At 47.8% G+C, this 18,431-nt stretch overlaps 1 protein-coding gene across 6 annotated transcripts; it reads left to right on the forward strand.

Moving 5' to 3' along the window:
• Window positions 1-340: 340 nt before the first annotated feature.
• TPD52L2 (TPD52 like 2) lies at window positions 341-16,911 on the forward strand. 6 transcript variants are annotated; one of them, XM_083801116.1, is made up of 8 exons: window positions 341-557; window positions 1,106-1,251; window positions 2,369-2,517; window positions 3,447-3,506; window positions 5,018-5,077; window positions 8,666-8,767; window positions 14,826-14,874; window positions 15,089-16,911. In XM_083801116.1, the coding sequence occupies exons 1-8, from the start codon at window positions 356-358 to the stop codon at window positions 15,182-15,184; spliced, it is 864 nt and encodes a 287-aa protein (XP_083657242.1). In that variant the 5' UTR covers window positions 341-355; the 3' UTR covers window positions 15,185-16,911. The 6 variants fall into 6 exon arrangements, with proteins under 6 accessions (XP_083657242.1, XP_083657243.1, XP_083657244.1 ...); XM_083801117.1 differs by having other exon boundaries at window positions 1,133-1,251; XM_083801118.1 differs by lacking the exon at window positions 5,018-5,077.
• The last annotated feature ends 1,520 nt before the right edge of the window (window positions 16,912-18,431 follow it).

Below are 18,431 nucleotides of genomic sequence, written 5' to 3' on the forward strand. Positions count from 1 at the left end.
GGGGTGAGCTCCTCGGCCCTGCCATCGCCTCCTCGTCTCAGTGAGGGTGCGGGCAGCCAGTGGGTGCCCCACCGCAGCCCCCGTGTTTGGGGAAGGGGCACCCGGAGCCGCTGCGGGACGCTGGGGAGCGAGGCCATGGGGGAGGCCCAGGGGAGGCCGAGCCCTCCCCTTTTGGCCTCCCTGCAGCGGCTCTGGGCTGAACGGGGGCCGGCAACGATGGGAGCAGACAAAGAAGCCACCATGGGCTTGAGGGGGGGGCTCTGGGGGTAACTGGGGGGGGGGGGGTGCAGCCCTATGACGTCACCCCAACCCCATATGACGCGACCCCAGCCACATATGACGTCATATCAACGCTATGACGTCATCCAAACGCGTGAGGGAGGGCAGGGGGGAAGGTGGCGCCGTTGCCATGGCGACGCGGCGGGTGACGCGCTCTCCCCGCGCCCCCCCGGAAGCGGGCGGGCGGCGCGGCGCTGAGCGCGTCACGGGGGCGGCGGCGGCGGCTGGACGGGGCCGGGGCCTGGGCCTGGGCGCCGCCATGGAGGGCGCGAGCCAGGGTAGGGGCGGCCGCGGCGGGACGGGGCCTGCGCTCGGATCCCCCCGGGGCTAAACCCCTCGGCCTGGGTTGGGGGGGAAACGGGGAGAACCCCGGGGGAGCTCCGTGAGGGGAGAGGCGGCCGTGAGGCAGGCCCCGGTGCCGTGATGGGGGTCCCCCCGGTGCCGTGATGGGGGTCCCCCCGGTGCCGTGATGGGGGTCCCCCCGGTGCCGTGAGGGGGGTCCCCCCGGTGCCGTGAAGGGGTCCCCCGGGGCGTTTGGGGGTCACCCCCAGTGCCGTGAATGGGGTCCCCGGTGCCGTGAGGGGGTCCCCCCAGCCCCGTGAATGGGGGTTCCGGTGCCGTGAGGGGGGGTCCCCGGTGCCCTGAGGGGAGGGGTCCCGGTGCCCTGCCGGTTCTCCCCGCTGCCCCGGGCTGTCCGACAGCCGGCGCGGGGCCGGCCGGGCGCGGTTCCCCTTCCTCTTCCCGTCCTTGGCCTTCCCCGGGCGGGTTTGGGGGACGCGTCCTCGCTTGCCGCCCGCTCACCGTGTGTGCTTCTCGTCTGCGGCAGATATCAACCTTAACTCTCCCAACAAAGGTCTGCTGGCCGACGCCATGACCGACGTGCCCGTGGACGGCGCGGCCGCCGCCAGGACCGCGGCACCTGAGGGGCTGACGGCCGCCGAGGAAGAGGAGCTGAGAGCCGAGATCGCCAAGGTAGGGAGAGCCGCAGCCACGTCGTGCTGGGGGGTGGAAAGGGCAAGAACTTGGGGTGCCACAGGAGCGGGGCTCGGGGGTTTTATTTCGCTTCTTATGGCGGCGTTACCCATGCGTCTCCCAGCGCTTTGTTAAAATCAGCAAAGCTGGCAGCCACTTCAAACAGTGCGTGATGTTGCACGCTCTTTCCCAGAACATCTTAATTTAGAGCTCTCAGGAAGTGCAGGGCCTTTGATGCAGTGAAATTCATCCAGACTTGTAGCTGTACTTGAAGCAAGAAAACACTTTAGGCAAGCGGTATGCAAATGAAACTCTCTTATGAAACCGAGACAATGGCATACTTAATGTGCTTTCTTCTTCTGTCTTTTCTCTTAAATATTTATTACACGTTACAGGCAGTTGTTTTTGGTGCCCATATACTTTTGAAAAGCTGAGAGCTTGTAATGTAATGTCCCAAATCGTAGGCACCTTCCGAGTTTTAAAGGTCAGCTTATAATTTGTATCTGAAATATAGCTGAAGGTAATTTTGGTTGTTCTTATGTAGTCTGTTCTTCCATTTAAGAATCTCACGGTGGTTCCCTGATTCATATGTTCTAGCAAGGGAGGACTTCGCTGTTTTGCATGGTCATGCAGCTGCTGGTAAGCTGCAGTTAATTAAAAGTAGAAATGAACCCTCTCTGCCCTGAAACAACTCCAGAGTATTCTGAAAATCTTGTAAGAAATATCTCTGAGGGGAAAGCTCTTTGTTCTAATGGCAGCAGGGGAAGAGAATCATAAATTTGAAACCATAGTTAACAAGTATTTGGCAACTGATCTTTTCTTTTAAATGGTATTTTCTGTTGAAATTACGATGCTGTTCTGTTAATCTTGCTACCATTAAGTCACCAGTTTGGCGACTTCTATGGATGTTTTTCCAACTGAAGTCTGAGCCACAGGCCTGCCGCTCCAACACCATTCATGTTTAATCGAATTGTTTTGTGTGCACCTGAAGCTTCTACCAATTCTCTGTATTCACGTTGGTAAAACTGTAATAGTTTTGAGGGAGGTGGAAAGTTGACTTAATTTTCAAAATCTTATTAAACTGTGATATTGAGATCTGTGTCTATCTCTTTCTAAGGTTGAGGAAGAAATTGGTACTCTTAGACAAGTTCTGGCTGCTAAAGAGAGGCACTGTGGAGAGTTGAAGAGGAAGCTGGGTTTGACTCCCTTGGATGGGTTGAAGCAAAACCTGTCTAAAAGCTGGCACGATGTACAAGTCTCCAACGCGTAAGTGTTGCTTGTGATGCACGTTTCGCATTTAAATGTTGCTCTGTAGCAATTATTCCCCTGCAGCATGTTCCAGGGCTTCTCCAAGTGTCTGAAGGCTTTTGCTGTGATGAATATGTAAAGAGCATTTAAAAAACAAACAAAATTTAATTTCAATTATTAATTTATTTTAAAATATTAATTTAATTGATCTCGTGTCAGTGCAAATGGAACTTTAATATCTGTGATCTGGATAAATTGTTGCTGGGTGCTTTTTTGTATAACGTTAGAAACCTAGATCACCACTTAACAGTTCGGTTTGCGTACTTCTGCCCGTTTCTGTGAGGCATAGACTGCTGCTACCTCGTTCTGAACTCAAGCTCAAAGAGAAGTGCAAAAAGTGCTAAAGTTCACTGAGCTAACTTCCTGAGGTTAGGTAGCTTAAAAGTGTTACGGTGTGTTAGTTCAGAAATCTGGTTTCTGGGCCATATAGCTCGAATTTAAAAAGTCTGTGTATTCTAAGAAAAAAAAATCTGTATTACTGTGCCATCAATGCTGTATGCAGAGGCATCTCTGCCTAAAGAACGTTTGAAATCAGGCTGACTGCTCCTCAACAGGTACTAAAGGTACAGTCACAGTGCCAAAAGGAGAGGCAAAGGGGTAAGTTTAACCCTGCAGTTATGCCCAGGTATAAGGGGCCCTTCGTACCCCCAGGGATATCATTTGGTCTAAAAAGTCACGTGTAACTTAACTAGAATTTGGAGTTACTGACAGTGCTACTGCAGGGCAGATCTTTGAGCTGTTAATCTCTGTTTGTTCTTTTCTTCCTCGTCTTCCCTCCTACCCCCCCCCCACACTCGATTTCTGTTACTCCTTTGTAACTGAAATGCATCATTGTCTTCTAAAAATGAATATTAAAAGTTATATTCATTAACACTTTCTGTTTCTAGTTATGTGAAAACATCTGAGAAACTTGGAGAGTGGAATGACAAAGTGACACAGTCTGACTTGTGAGTGCCTCGGGCTCCTCAGCAACACCTTCTTGCTCCTTGCTGCGTTCCCCAATTTGTGCTGCTCCTTGTTCTCACAGGCGTCAGGGGTTGATAGGGAGCTGGAGGCGTGGTAAAGCTGCAGTCAGGACTGTTGGCAGCAGCATGCCTGACTTCCAGCTCTAAGCATCCCTCAGTTGCAGAGGAGTTGAGTGAAAGTTACTGCTGTCATCTCTCTCTTAGTCCTGCCATTGCAGAAGAAAAATTCCAATCAGTTACCAGACCACACTTCATTAAAGAATGACGTGACAAATCAACCACAGTTTCAGTTTAGCTGATCACTGTTAGGTTAATTTATTGTAATCAGACGTCTTATTAGCAAACCTCTGTATTTGCTATGAAACTATTTCTCTTCTCGTCAGATGTGGAATCAGTTTCCTTACTGACTTTCTGTATGGCCACAGGGGAGAGAAGATGCTTGAAGGCATTAACCTGTAGCTGAAAATAGGGGCTGTGCAAATATAAATATGTATATATTAGCTTTTGCAAGCTGTAACACCATGACTGGGGGGTTTGGTGCACGTGAACCTTTCTGCTGCAGTCAAACGCTAGAAAGCAGTGGGTTTTAGTCTGGCAGTACATACAAGCAGGTGACAAATGCAGCTGGCTATTTTTGACCCTAGGATATATTCTGTAGCATATTAGACCTCTGTTTTCGTTAGACACGAATCGCTTTGATTCTTGTTTTTTAGCTGAACATAAGGGAGACCTTGAATGTTTTCTACACTGAAGATTCTCTCCCTTCGGCATGTTGTGTTTAAGGAGGTGGTTGTTTAGCAAAGCAGAAATGTGAGTTGGAAGTTTCCCATCAGTAGGCAAAGACAGTTCTGATCTAATTGGGGATAGTTTTATTTCTGGGGTGACAGGAACTGCCTGCAATATGCTACGTCCTCTGAACACTTCTACGTGTTGTCTGAGCTAGCAGACGCTTTGTAGTACTTGTATTTGTTCTGTACATGCAGTATTTATTCTCGCAACTCCCAAGATACTGTTTTAGGTGTAGGAAAGCATGATTTCTAAAGATGAGAAAATGAAGTGCAGTTTAGCAGTTTGTCAAGGTCACACTATATTGATAAAATACAGCTTTTGGTGCAGCAGTCAGATTTTTTGGCTCTCTGCTTAATTCACTGCTCTGTGCTTTTAGCTTTTAGTAGGTAGCTGCCATGCAGTATTTAGGAAGGGAAGAGAAGATCTGAAGTCTCTCAATTCCTGACACCTAAACTGCAGGCTTTCTTTGTGCAAAGTGTTTGAAGGTGCTTAAATAAGAAAGAAAGCAGAGCTTGGGTGTCTTCCTGCCTCTCAAACAGCAGCTCCCTTCCTTCTGGCTGTAACAGAGAAGGTGGAAAGGCATCGTCAGAGAAATAAAACCTAAGATACTGTAAGTGGAAAGAGACACTAATAATGTGGAAAGTGTCGAAAGAAGCATCTGTCATGAATCTTGGCACTGTATCTAACCTCCGTTGTGTTTGTAGATATCTTTCAGCCAGCAGCACACTGGAGGACTGGAATGAAAAATTAACTCAATCAGAAGCGTGAGTGTCTTAACCTTCAGCATTAACAAATGCTTTCATGACAGTCTGCTGCCTCTAATGTTCTGTGCCCCTGCTCGCAGTCCTCTGCTTCGCCTAGATCTATTTAAGCATTTCTTTTTTTCTAGCTTTCACTTTTTTAACCTGATAACTGTCTCTTCTGGGAGAGGGAGCTTTTCCTCAGGTCAGTATCTGAACGGTTTCACTGCGGTCCAAGTGATAATCTTCAGCCACCGGCCTGCTCTCAGAGGAGAACTGGCTGAAGCCACTGGGTACCCGAGAGCTGCATGCCAGGTTTCATAACTTCAGCTGACAAGCTGTGGAATAGACAGGCTGATCTCTTCTTACCACTTAACGTGCTCTTTGGGGAGCAAGAGCCTTTCTTTTTGCTATGGTACCTGATGAGAACAAATAGAGCTTTAGCGTCCAAGGCAGCTGTTCTGTCATTCTGGGGCTCCAAATGGATGCAAACAGCTTAAAGCTCACTGCTGTTGTACTCCATTTGCTGGCTGCAAAAGTCTCTCAGCCAGGTTTTTATTAAGTGTCTGGAATTAAATTCGCATCTGGACTAAGTTATGGAAGCATATTATGAAAGTTGGCCTTTGTCCTTCTCGCTGCATGTTTTCCACAGCTCGTAGGGGAATCCTTTGCAGTAATGTGGTGGGAACAGATAGATCGTGTCGTTGCTTTCTGAATTGATTTCAACCATGATGAGGTAGGTCTTGGGTAGGCCAGGTTTTCCTGTTCTCTGGAGTATGTATGAAATTGAGTCCTTCGAGCTGGCTTCTTGTTGTCAGTGTTTGTGGATAAGTCTTCTTCATAAGATGGGTGAAAGATGAGAGTAGATAAAAAGTAGGAGTATCGAAAAAAAAATCAGGTATGCAGGTTCTACTTGCTGTGTTCTGTGGATGTTTTCTAGATTAAGAAGATGTAAATTCTCACTATTTCACTTGCTAAGTAGAGTGACCTTTATGTTTATGCTTGCCAACGCTGGGACTGACTGCAGTGGTGGTTACTCAGAGTTCCTCCCTGGGTGTGCCTGCTAGAATAGAAAAATTCTCATTATATCTGTTTCCTTGTGCTTAACAAGCGCCAGAAGGATCTGGCGGAAACGTTCTTCTGTAGAATGCTCAGGGCCTGGCTAGCTGTGGCACGCTAGTTTTCCTGCTTGCTTTGGCATTAGGCAGAGTGACAATTCATGCTAACGAGGTAGGTGCCAATTAAAATGGAGAGGCGAGGGGGGTTAAGGGTACGATTCTGGCAGCACTTCAGAAAATGAGCAAAATTTCTGTTTCCATTGTCAGTAAATTTCATTTCCAGCAATTTCCAGCAATTCCATTGCTCAGTAAGTGCTAGGAGCCGAGTTCAAGAAAACTGAAGATAAGGTTTTAGTTGGTTGTTTTGGGCTTGTTATGCAAATGCCTCCTCTCTCCTGTTTTCTTGGAGCTTCTCTACATAATAGCTAAGAAGCACCCAGTTTGCTTTATGGCATTTTGGGGCTCTGCTGAATTTCCTAGTAGGTGCCGCTCCTCTCTCTCTCTTGCTCCAGTTTTGTTGTAACCAGGACGCAAGGTGACTTAGACGGTACGAGCGGGGACTGCTGGATCAGAGCGAGCGGAGGCTGGCATTAGTGGATAAAGAAGGATTTGAGGATGCAGGCCTGGCCCCTCCCTGGCAGGGTTTATGGGAGAGGGATGCAGCAAAGGGTTTGAGTACCGCAGGGCAGAGATCACTTCTGCAGCCACTTGCCTGTTCGTAAAGCAAGGTATTAATGACAGCTCATATTTATTACTCCCAGATTTGGATTATTCCAGTGTGCTTTACGCTGGCATTAAGGGAGGAAAGCGGGTGACTGTGAATTTATGGCGATGGTGAACCTAGCTGTGTTGCTTGCAGGAGAGTAGTTGTGGCTTCTGGGTCGGAGCTGGGTGTAGGTAAGTTGCACTGAAGGCTTGTAGAACCTGGTCCCTGCTTGTCACAGATGCAGCTCCACATCTGTGTCGATGGCAGTTCTGGGTTAACGAGCTTCTCATCTCAGCGGCGCTTTCCTGGCTCTGCCTCCTGTGCTGCAGTGGTGGAGGTGCGTGTGTACGTGCGGGAGCTGTGGATGCAGGACTAGACTGGCAAACCGATCTGGCTGCTATCTTTTTTTTTTTTTAATTTATTTTTCATTCCAAGCTTCTATTTCAGCCGGATTGTTTCCCTGTTTAAATCACTGTCAGCATGCAGTTGTGCTGGCATCACGAAGGAGCATGCTGAGGCAAAAGGAGTAGCGCTTGAGTGCTAAATTTCAGTTGTTTGAAGAATACTGCTGTCACGTGGGGAAAAAACGGTTGGAAAGTCTCTTATCTCCTGAAGCTCAACTTCATAGCTCAGAGTGTTCAGGGCGTGCATGGTGGGATGGTGTCGTTTGATTCTGTAAACTGTTCCTCGTCGCTGCTCTGGTGCTCAGTGCTAAGCTGAGAGAGCTGAGTGCCAGGCAGAAGTGGAGTAAGCACAACACGTTTTAGTGAGCGCAAGGTCTTCGATGTCTCTGGTAGACAGCTGTGAATCCAGTCCTGTGAGAGGGCTCAGCACCAGGGGCGGATCGTGGTACTGGTAGCCTCGGGAGCTCAGAGGTGAGAACGGACTGTTAACGTTAGTCCAGGAGCTGGACTCCAGGATCCTTGTGGGTCCCTTCCAACTCGGGATATTCTACTCTGTTTATAAACGTCCTTCTAAATTTTACAGTTGAGCAAAAAAGTAAGCTTATATATTTGGAGTAAGAAAACTTGGCTTAAATTATTAGAATTGTTTTCCATCCCGAGTCTTTTTTACAGTTTGAAGAACGCCACAAATCTAGATGTTAATCACCAGCTGTGGAATAGCTTAGTTAAAGAAAACGGCTTGAAGAGTCTTTGTACCTAGAACTTTGGTTTCCGTCAAATGAGAAGGCCTCAAGTGTCTGTCTTTGCCAGCTCTTGCATAAACTCAGATGTAAGCAGCTGACAAATGCAAGCTGTCAGACCGACTTAAACACTGAAGTGGTTAATGGTAACTGATAGGAAACTTCTCTATCAATTTCATTCTAAACTGCATTGTAGAGGTGGTGCTGCTTCTTGTGTTTCTGTTTCTATGTAATGATGGTAGACTCGCTTCTTTCCTCCATACCCTAACGCTACAACAAACGCTATTAACTTCTTCAGGACTACAAGCGTGTAATGGAATAAATTCCTAAGCTTGTTTTCTCAAAGATTCCAAAAGAGATTCGTAGAGCAGGTGGGGTATAATGCTGTGGTATTAGAGCTTCCACATGGAAAATTGGCTTTTTTTTGGCAAATGTTTGTTAGATTTAAGAATGGATAGTAAAATAGTAAGAGAACCCAAGTGAGTGTATGGAAAGGTTAGTCCTGCACTTGCTGCCTTCGTAAAACTTCAAGTCTTTGATATATGCAAGACTGGAGGGGGCTCTTTCAGTGAGGTCAGTGCAGCTCACTAATCCAGCTTCTTTCCTTACTTTGGGTTCTTTTTTCAAAATGGGGGGATGCTTCTTGCTTTCAACCCTAACCCTGTTAGTCCAGCTTATTGGTTGTTGTTTTTTTCCCCACTTAGTTATAAGAAGACCCAGGAAACCCTTTCCCAGGCAGGACAGAAGACTTCAGCAGCCCTTTCCAATGTAGGTTCTGTTATCAGCAGGAAACTTGGTGACATGAGGTAAGATTTCTGCTTTGTGCTGTGGTGCTTTGATCTCGGTTTCAAACGGTAACGAGACTTGAGACAATAACTAGGCTTTTTTCCATTTTTCTGCTCAGTTGGCAGCGCTTTGCAGTTGGTGGACTACCTTCAGTGTGACCTTGTCCATCGTAGTTCAGGACAGGTTAAACACTTGTTAAAGACTGGTGGATGGGTAAAACCCGTTCCAAGGCGTTGAATTCAGCTTAGCAGAACTGACAGAACATCCCTTCCCCCTTTTACCGTTACGGTTTCGCTGCAGCTTTTGCACCACATATAAGAAAGTAGAATTAAAGTTCACCTTTTCCGTTCACTGTTGTGTTACAGAGGTGTGGTTTCTCAGTGTTATGGGTTAAGGTTAGAAGGAGGTCGTCATCGCTGTGCTCTCTTACACTTCAAAATGTGACAAAGTCTGGATGCTGCCTGTCATGCAATTCCAAGCCGCTGTGTGTCAGTTTTCCATGAAGAAGGACAACGTGCCTTCTGAGCACAGTTACATCATGTAGCTTGGAATCATCAATTGCTCAGATCGTGATAACATCAGAAATTTCTTCTTGTGTTGGTGATTATCTAGATTCCTTTAGATGGCAGCTGAAATAGTTGCAAGTTTAAACTGTTCTCAGTTGAAAAGTCGGGGGCTGGTTCCTCAGTTGCTGGCTGAGGTTCTTGCTCTGGGAGTTCTTCATTTGTACAGAGCTGAAGGTTAGCACTGGGATTTTCCTGATCTTTAGAAATGAAAGCTGAAGGTTGCTTCCCCATTAATGGTGGTGTGCAAGGTTTTCATGCAAAATACGTTGCCTACGCTTTTCTTGGAATTGGGAGCTAATTCTGAATAAACGAGCTATCTGGATTATTAAGGAAGTATCCTTAGAGCTTGTATTTAATATAACGTGCCAGATCTTGGATTGAATGGGTAGCTGTCATTCTTTGTAGGGAATTTCCTATTCCGCTGTGGCTGGGAGTACCCAAGTGGTAAGAACTTGTTGGCCTCTGATCACATAGTGCTGATTTATTCTAGATCCCTCCTCATCGAGTTATTTGCTGTGTTTCTGGAGGGTAGTCATTGGTGAGTGTTTTCAGTAGCTCACTTCTCTGAATTTGGCAGAGGACTAGTTGGCTTCCTACCCCTTCCAGTATTCAAGTTTTAATTTTTCTTTCCTGGAAACGACATTGTCTGTTGGAAGAAGAGACTTATGTGTAATCACTTGAGACACAGCAGACAGACACTGGCGCAAGATGTGGTGGTAATAGATTTTCCTAAACTGATAATGTTGAAGTAAACGTGGTAAATCTCTAAATTCTGCAGTCTGCTCAGGCTGTTGTGACAGAGGGATGGGAGCTGTCCTCCTTAGACCGCGTGGGGACCTCCTGAACCAGCATCGCCACCAGAAGCAGCTGTTCTGACAGCCTTGGTTCTGCCCGTCCTCTCTTTGCTGGCAAAATCCATTTCACCACGAGGCTACACAAATGTTTGTGCCATCCCAGGAGCACCCGATGGAGGGAGGGGATGCACGGCCAAGCGAAATTTGAACGGCTACTCCTGGTGGCAGAGCTGGCCCGACATAGTCCTGGTGCAAATGCTGGCTGTGGATGCTGGCCTGGCTGACTGCGTACACGTCAGACCTCTGCAGCAGTGGTATTGCTCAGCATTAATCACCAATTTAAAAGCCTGTATTCGTTCTTACAGATAATACCTTGGGGGTTATACCACAAAACAGAGGCAGCTTCTGTCTTATAAATTGAGGGAATCCCTGCCAAATTTATTTCAGAAGAATTCGCTTTGAATTTGTGGCCCTGTGTGGGGGAACGCAGTAATGATAATTATTTTTTTGTAGAAAACTTTTAGTTTTTCTGTGCATATATAAACAGAATTCTGTCTCCCGTGCTGCATTCAAGTCTTGATATTTCTGATTCTGAATTAAGTTTAACTTTGAGCATAAGCTTCTGCAGGGACCATCCCATTTGCTACCCCTGCCAGGTGAAAGTGTAAATGGTGTTCTGATATGTGATCAGAGCTTACAAGGAGTGAATCTGGTTTATTGTTGTGATCACTTCTCTGAATGCATGGGGATGATCTCTGTCCTTAGAGAATCTCTGTTCCAGGCCTCAGAGCCTGTGCTGCAACCTCAGTTACTGTACTTGCTTTTTCCTCTTACGCTCCAAATTCACTTGTAACGGAGGTTTATTTTCCAGCACTGGAAGTGTTGAGATAACAGAAGGGATTTCCTTGTTTAGTCAGCCTTCACCGGTTGATAAATGCAAGGAAGGCGTGATGAATGGGACAAACGCCTCGGACACGCAGAGGGCGTAGTCATAATTTCATCAGAAATGCTTGGACTGAAATGGTGTGAAATACCAGTAACGTGTCCCTGGGTTAAACCTTCGGGGTTGCTGCATTTTGGTCGCAATCCACAGCTTCAACATTTAGGAGTGTTTTAAGGAGAGATTGTGAAGTTAATGCAATAACCGTACGCTAAGTGTATTAATGCTGTTACTCTATTAGGTTGCCATGAGGAGAGAAAATGTAGCTTAATTAATGGGTGGGATTTTTGCGAATCTTGGCCAATTAAGCTCTTACTGTTATCTCCACTTACAGTTAGAAAACAAGTTGGCTTGCAGACGCTCTGTTCCTGCATTTTACTGACCCCAGTAAACTGCAAATTGAAAGAGTTTTCTTTTTGGCAGTTGACCGCTTGCTTTGTGGTTTTGTCTCTAGCCCAATACATTTTGTGTTGTCTGATGGAGTTTGCTACTGCGTATCATACTACGAGCAAATTCATTATGAAATGCGAGCCTGAGCCCCGAAGGTGGCTGCAAAGTCAGGGATTTATAGCGACTTTAAATCCTCATGACTAGAGGAGAAGGGTCGCTGCTAGGTCCAGGCCAAGGTGCTGAATGTGTCTGTCGGTGCTTGTGGTGTTGCATGCAGGGCAGCATGGTGCATGGGCATGTCTGTCTGCGTTCTTTAGCAAAAAGCAGTAGGAAGTTAATTTATTTCACAGGCAAAGACAGCATTTCAAGGAGTCTGCCTTGCCAAAGAGCTGACTTGGATGCGTGGGGAAATGAAATCACAAAGTCTAACGTTGTTGCTCTGGCTCTAAGGAAAAGCCCTTGTGCTCCTTGCCAAGTACTTCAGATCCGACTTGCCATGACTGCTTCTCTGCTGCCAAGACAAAAATGGTGTCTAAGTGGAATAAAACACTGCTTCTGGTAGGAGAAGCCCTGTTAGAACGCCCTGGTAATCCCACTAGTGCAAGAAGGAAAGCTTGGGCTGGTATTTCCGACATTTCAGACCCCTGAGATGCACTGCAGAATTGGGTGCGGAAATTGGCAACCTGGTGGGGGATAATTTGCCTTGAAACTTAAAAAATGGGCAACCAGGTTGTTGGGTATGCGCAATGCCTTTTATACAGAGACTCTTATCTTTATTATGCTGAGGTATGTTTGCTCTGAGCGGTGACTTTGAGATCTGCACACTTGGCAAGATAACGCGCGGGCATCCATTGCAGGTTACTGTTACAGAAGTTCTCAAGCAGAAAGCCTGGCAGGGCTGTCCTCATGTCAGAGCTTGGGGGGAAGGAAATCTTTGTGCCAAATTAGCTAGCACTTGGTAAAAACCTCAGTTTAGGAAAACAAGCTCTAAAAAAAATTGACAGCAATGTGTAAGGGTGAGTAGGTGCTGGTATGGTCCTCTGAAAAACCTCTTAGCTTGGGTTATTTGATTTAATGAAAAGCAATTGGTTTTTTTTTGCCTGCTTCTCTAATTTATTTTAAGAGGCTTCCTCATGGTTAGGTGACTTTACTGTCCCGTGATCCTATGACCGTGCTCAGCTGCCCTGCGCTTGCTGTTGGGATGTGCACAAGTGTCTGACTGTTGCTTCCCTTTTCTCTCTGCTGTCCGTGGCTGCTCGCAGGGCTCACCCCTTCTCGCATTCCTTTAGGTAAGGTACTCTTCAAGGTTGCTCGAAGAGCAGATGTTTCTGTGCCAGGCCCTCGTAGGTGTTAAAGGGGAAGCTGATTAGTTAAGCCATGCCTCCATCTCCGGCACGGATTGGGAAACCTAGCTCAGTGCAGTGCCCGGGGATTCACTTCTGTATCACAGCTGCAATTGCAGCGCAGCTTGACGTACGATACAGCTGCAGCTAGAAGAGTCTTAACTGCAGGGCAGTGTCGCTCTGAGTACTTCTAACAGTTTGCCAAGCTCAAAGTACAAATTCAGCACACCTTCTGGGAGCACTCGCTGCATGCCTTTTGTGTCCTTGTCAGCCTTGTTCTGGGACTACTGCTTGGAGGAAACCTTTACCAGTAAAACTTACTCGTTTGTGTAACTCAATACAGACAAGCCAGTTGTGCGCGTTTTTTGTCCCCTGTAGTTGTCTCTGCTTCTTTTAAAAGTTGTCCTTGATAACGGGTGAGATACCTCCTGTGTGGCTGAAAACCCTTTTCTAAATATCTCACTGGGGGGAGTGATTTCTGTGTGCTGACAGGAGCAAACCTGTCTGCACCCAGTTTTTAGGAAAGTTTTTAAATGAGATGTGTGGCTTGTTTTGTTTGCATTTTCCAAATAATAGCAGTTAAATAAATACTCATGTTTACAGTCCCATGACTGGAAAACTGGTTCTGGGCTGCGGCTTTTAAATAAGGGAAGAAATCTAGCTTTTTTCACTGCAGTAGTCTGCAGCTGCCCGTGTATGGACAGTAAGCGCGTGGGACTAGGGGCGCGCTGCTCTTGCGTGGTGTCTGTTTAAAATTGCCACTTACCTTTTTCCTCCTCCTCCTGAATGCTTCCGAGTAGCAGTTACTCCATTCGCCACTCGATAAGTATGCCTGCGATGAGGTAACGTCACAGAGACCTGCTTCCTTGGGGGGGCGGTGGGAAAGTGCGGCTGACCGTCATCCGTCGGAGCTTTGGTTCTGATTTGTGCAAGTGCTTTGCTCCGGCAGGGAGCGGTGGGGTAATTGTGTCCCGCAGTTTGAGCAATTTGGGGCTTTTTTTTTACCCAATCTCTCTTTATGGCCATTAGCACCTGTGTTGTTTTCAGGCTAAGTGCAGTGTTGCAACTGTACCAAAGTCTAATTGAAATTCGCAGCTTTCAGAGGTCCCTGGAGGGGAGGGATTACAGTCCTCCTCTGGCAATTTACAGCACAGCCGTTGCTCGTACCGAGAGGAATCCTAACTTGAACCTTCTACCTCCAGCTTGGAAGCTAAGTGCCCTTCTCGGCGTGCCCTTGCGGTGCGTTAGATGGGGATCTTGTAGGAGAAACGGTTGCCAGAGCTGGACGAGGCCCACAGATGCCCCCTCTCTGCTCATCCTCACTCCAGATTGACAGAAATTATTTTGTGGGCGCGGGTATAAAGTGATTCTTCTGCGCAGCGATAACCGAGATGAGGCTCGTCGTCGCCCAGCTCCTGGTGCTTAGGCAGCCTTGCCCAGGGAGAGCAGCCCCGTGCTTACAACTGACCTGGCTTTCTTTGCCACAAACACAAAGTCCTCTGACTAATTCATTACATCAGGGTTTTTATGGGCATTTCCTGACTTAAATGGCCATTGCTCTAGTAACAGAACTGCCCATAGGTTCAGGGACATGGCCCTTCCCCTTCCTGCCAGCAGGATGCAGTATGGGAAACTGAAGCCTTGTTTTTAATGCTTTTTCATCTTTTATTTTCCATTATTTAAGAAAGCATGCTTTTAGGTGGAGGCCTTGTAAAGCTGAGGACTGGTTTCTTCTCTCCGTATCGTGCACTGATTCCCTAGTGAACTAGGACTTTTTTTCCTCAACTTTTCAGCTTGAGCAATTGAGCAATTGCACATGGTAGAAATGTTTTCCTTCAGAGTTTTTGTACGTGGTGTTTTGTCTGGTGTGCCTGAGGTATTTATGCCAAAGGCCAGCGTGGTGAGGAGCTGCAAGTGCTCTGAGTGCTGCTGGCATTGCATGGGAATGACGAGGGAGACCAGTCACACGGTGCGGTTTGGTTCAGTTAAGAGCTAACTTGTCTTGATTTTTTGTCTTTTTTTTCCTCTTCTTCCCATCCTTCAAGGAATTCCGCAACCTTCAAGTCATTTGAAGATAGAGTTGGGACCATAAAGGTAAGTGTCTGCTTTGTCTTGGAAAAGCGCATTGTGAAGCCTTTAAGCAGAAACTTTGATTTCTGAGATGTTTTTCTTGTGGACTAGTATTTGGGCAAATGGCCTCTCAGATACGTGAAGTCTTTGCTACAGCAGGTGACCTTGACGAGGGAGAATTGCCTTGGTGTTCTCAGTGCTGCTTTCTTGTTATCCTAACTCGCTTCTCTCCTTTCAGTCCAGAGTGGTGGGCAGCAGGGAAAACAGCACTGATGGCCTCCACTCCCCCTCGGGAGCTGGAGAGAAGCCTCCACAAGACAACGCTCCTTTCTAGACCTGCGATGTGGCTTTGCACAGCTGTGCACAACTCCAAGAGCAAGCCTCCTCCCTCCCAAATCTTCACAACAGCAACGACATGCGAATCCATGAAGGGGCTGAGAACCAGTCTGGAGAGATCCATAATCCATTCATAGACACTGCTACTGGATCTAAGTCAAATAAAGAGAATGCAAAGTTTTGTACACAAATAATATTTTACACTAAACTTTGTAGATGAAATGTATCACTGTGCTGTCCTTTTGGGAGAGCACGTAAGATGGAGTTTCCTTAAAGTAGCTCAGAAATGCCGCTGGCATAGAAAAAGCAGGTTTTCCCACGTCTGTCGTAACTGGGAGCAGAGAAATTGCCCTGTGCAGCATGAGGAGGGCAGTTACAGGAGAAGCCGAGTGCATGGGCATTTTAGCTTCAGCTTCTGGCTGTGTTCTCTGTTCAGGGCATGCCATGTAGCAACTCAGCGGTCTCCCAGGCTTCTCCCGTTACTGTTTCCTCTGGCTCTCCTTGGAGAAATCTGTTAAAAGGGGTAAATAGTTACATGTTGGTTTTTTTTTTTCTGGGCTCCTAAAAGGGAAACTTCACTTAACAGCTGCCTCGTTGTTACACTAATGCTCTAGCTTTAACAAAACTAAAATCTTTATTTTTAAATGCAACGAACTTTAAAGAAATAAAGCTTAAAAAAAAAAAAGCTTCGGCATCATATTAGGGAAATGCTCCCTTGGACTTTGAAACTGAATTGCAAGCCTTACATCACCTTATGCTTTACTCGTTTATGATTTTTTTTTCTATAGAGAGGACTGTAAGGGTTATAAAGCTGGATATTGAGCACTGGAGTTTTGCATCGTTCAGTAGTAGCAGCATGCTTATAAGCCAGTTCTTGTGTTAACTTTCAGTGGTGCACTCTGTTGCCTGAGTGTATAAAACTTGCTTCTCCCTTCTCAGCTTATGCCTTCGTTCTTGGAGGAAGAAATCCTGAAGGCTGCTAGCAGCAGGGCCAGGTTTAACGAGGACAAAGCTGTTGCTAGCAACAGGGACGCTGTGCTGGAGGGACTCTGCTCTGCTCTCTGTGGGCTCCTCCGTCTGGTACATCTGACTGGGACTGCGTGGGTTGTTCAGTTGAAAGCCCCGGCTGTAATCGTGGTGTACAAACCCGGCAGAGTCACAGAGCTCGACCAGTTCCCAAAGCGGATAGATGTTTTGCTCTTCCGATGTCCGATCTCATTGCTCAGGAGCTGAAACATTGTAAGTTTTCTTACAGAGGCCTGATCTTCTTCTAGGCAAGATGCCTCCAAATAAATACACCTGCAGTGAGTGTTTCTGTGCCTTAGAGGCCAAGTGGGACTTGCTCAGGTCTTTAGACTTGCCTGTGTACATATCTGGGTAGTTTTAGTAGTTTATCACCCTGGAGGGACTGGACCATCTTTGACCCTTCTTTAGAGAAGCAAGTTTTGACACTTGTCTGCTGATTAATCTCCATTTCCCCCATCCCCACTCCCTTCCCTCTGCTGATCCGGGGACACACGATGAGGCAGTAGAAGGCAGATGCGCTAGGCAGTAGGTGGAGTGTAGTGTGTCATTTACCAGCTCTCCTCGTTTGACTAAAACTGGCCTCCGTGCGAGGAGCAGAGCCAGTGAAACGGGGACTGCTGGGGCGTGGGTCTTGAACTGTTTCTCTTTACAGATAAATACCGAGGAAACCTGTCAATAAAGCATTCCTTTGGGAGAAAACCGGGTGAATGTGTCTGACTCCTTCTGTCTCATGGCACCGAACTCTGCTCCGAGGTGTGCGTTACGAGCGTGTCAGGCGAATCCCAGCCACCTGCAGTGGTCCCTCTGACTTGTTTGTGCATCGGTCACTGGGTGCTTTCTCATAAAGTGACACGTTAAGTAGTGTTTGTGGTCTGATTTTTTCCTTTTCAAGAAGCTGAGCGCCGGCTGGTTCCCGAAACGTAGCTGTGCTCAGCCAGGGGCAAGCCCGTGCGTTTCCTCCAGGCGATGCGTGTTGCTCCTTCGCCGCTGGTGCCGCAGGTGGACCCGACGTGCCTCGGGCTTCCTCGCGCCGCTTTCCTGAGCTTGGGGCGTGGGGCTGTAGTCAGTAACCTTGGCGCTCGGGGCTGAGGCTGGAGAAACTTCTAACGTGGAAAAGCAGCAGCTGTGGTGCTGGCTCAGATTTACAGCGCGATACCTCCGGGAATCAGCTTCTTGGAAGCTCTGGCAGTCACTACCGAGTGAAGCAGCGCTGTGGAGGGGAAGCAGCGAGTGGATGACTTGGGGTGGGAGCTGCTCTCAGGTTGAGAGGGGCAGCAGGACAGCAGAGCCGCTAGCTGCTCGTGGTGCTGTGCTTGCAGAGGGAGAGGTTGCTTGGCTAAGTCAGAACCGTCTGCTCGGTGGCGAGGGTTTTGTTTTTGTGGGGTTTGGGGTTTTGTTGGTTTGTTTTGATGTGTTTTTTTTTTTTCTTTTCCCACTTGACTTTTGCGTGTAAAACTCCATCTCTGCCACTGGGTCTAAGGGCAGAAGGGCTGGTGTCGCACCTGGGCGCAGAGCAATTTGTGGAGGAGACGCGGCAGCGAGGGACCTGCCGGCAAGGGACCTCGTGTGGGTTGGAGGAAGGAGGGCTAATTAAACCTCACCTAGCATCCTGCCTACGGGCTTGGCGGTGTTTTTGTCACCTCTTGGTTTCTAGGAGCGCTCCTGGCAGCTCTCGGAGGGGAAAAAAACCCACGTTTTCCCTTTGGGGCCAGGCCCTGGCAGCCCCTGCTGTGACTGGGGAGGAGGCTCCGACTGGGGAGGTCCCTTCTGGTGGCAGCCCCAGCGGGACAGAGCAGCTCCTGCGTCCTTGTCCCTGGATGTCTTGTGTTGCTGGGGGCTTCCTGAGCCTCAGAGCACGAGGTGACGTGGGTCCTGTGCCCTCGCTTCATGTGCTGGAAAGGACAGAATTTGGGAAAGTCTGGTGCAGGGCGCTAAAACCACACCGAGGTGGTTTCAGAAGGAAACTTGTGTCACTTCATAGGAGGCGGTGAACACCCACACCTGAAAATGGGAGGGCTCCGGGAGGAGCACGAGGTGCAGAGGCTTCGTCGAGGCTGCATCGCTTTCCCGTGAAGCCGGATTAAGCAGATAAACGGCAAAGCTGCAAACCGATTGCAAAAAGATAAAGGAAGCCCTCTTCCCTCCAGGCACAATGTTCCCGCTCCCGGCGAAAAGCGAGGCGAGCGTGTTTTCAAGGGCTGGGATGTTTATTCTGGCAG

This window comes from Anser anser (genome assembly GCF_964211835.1).
Source record: "Anser anser genome assembly, chromosome: 16".
NCBI lineage: Eukaryota > Metazoa > Chordata > Aves > Anseriformes > Anatidae > Anser > Anser anser.

Excerpts from the sequence above, each read along its gene's own strand:
- TPD52L2 (XM_083801116.1), top strand. The coding sequence starts at position 356 with ATGACGTCATCCAAACGCGTGAGGGAGGGCAGGGGGGAAGGTGGCGCC. Across the intron at positions 1,252-2,368 it reads TGAGAGCCGAGATCGCCAAG|GTTGAGGAAGAAATTGGTAC; the intron begins GTAGGGAGAGCC and ends TCTCTTTCTAAG. Across the intron at positions 2,518-3,446 it reads GATGTACAAGTCTCCAACGC|TTATGTGAAAACATCTGAGA; the intron begins GTAAGTGTTGCT and ends TTCTGTTTCTAG.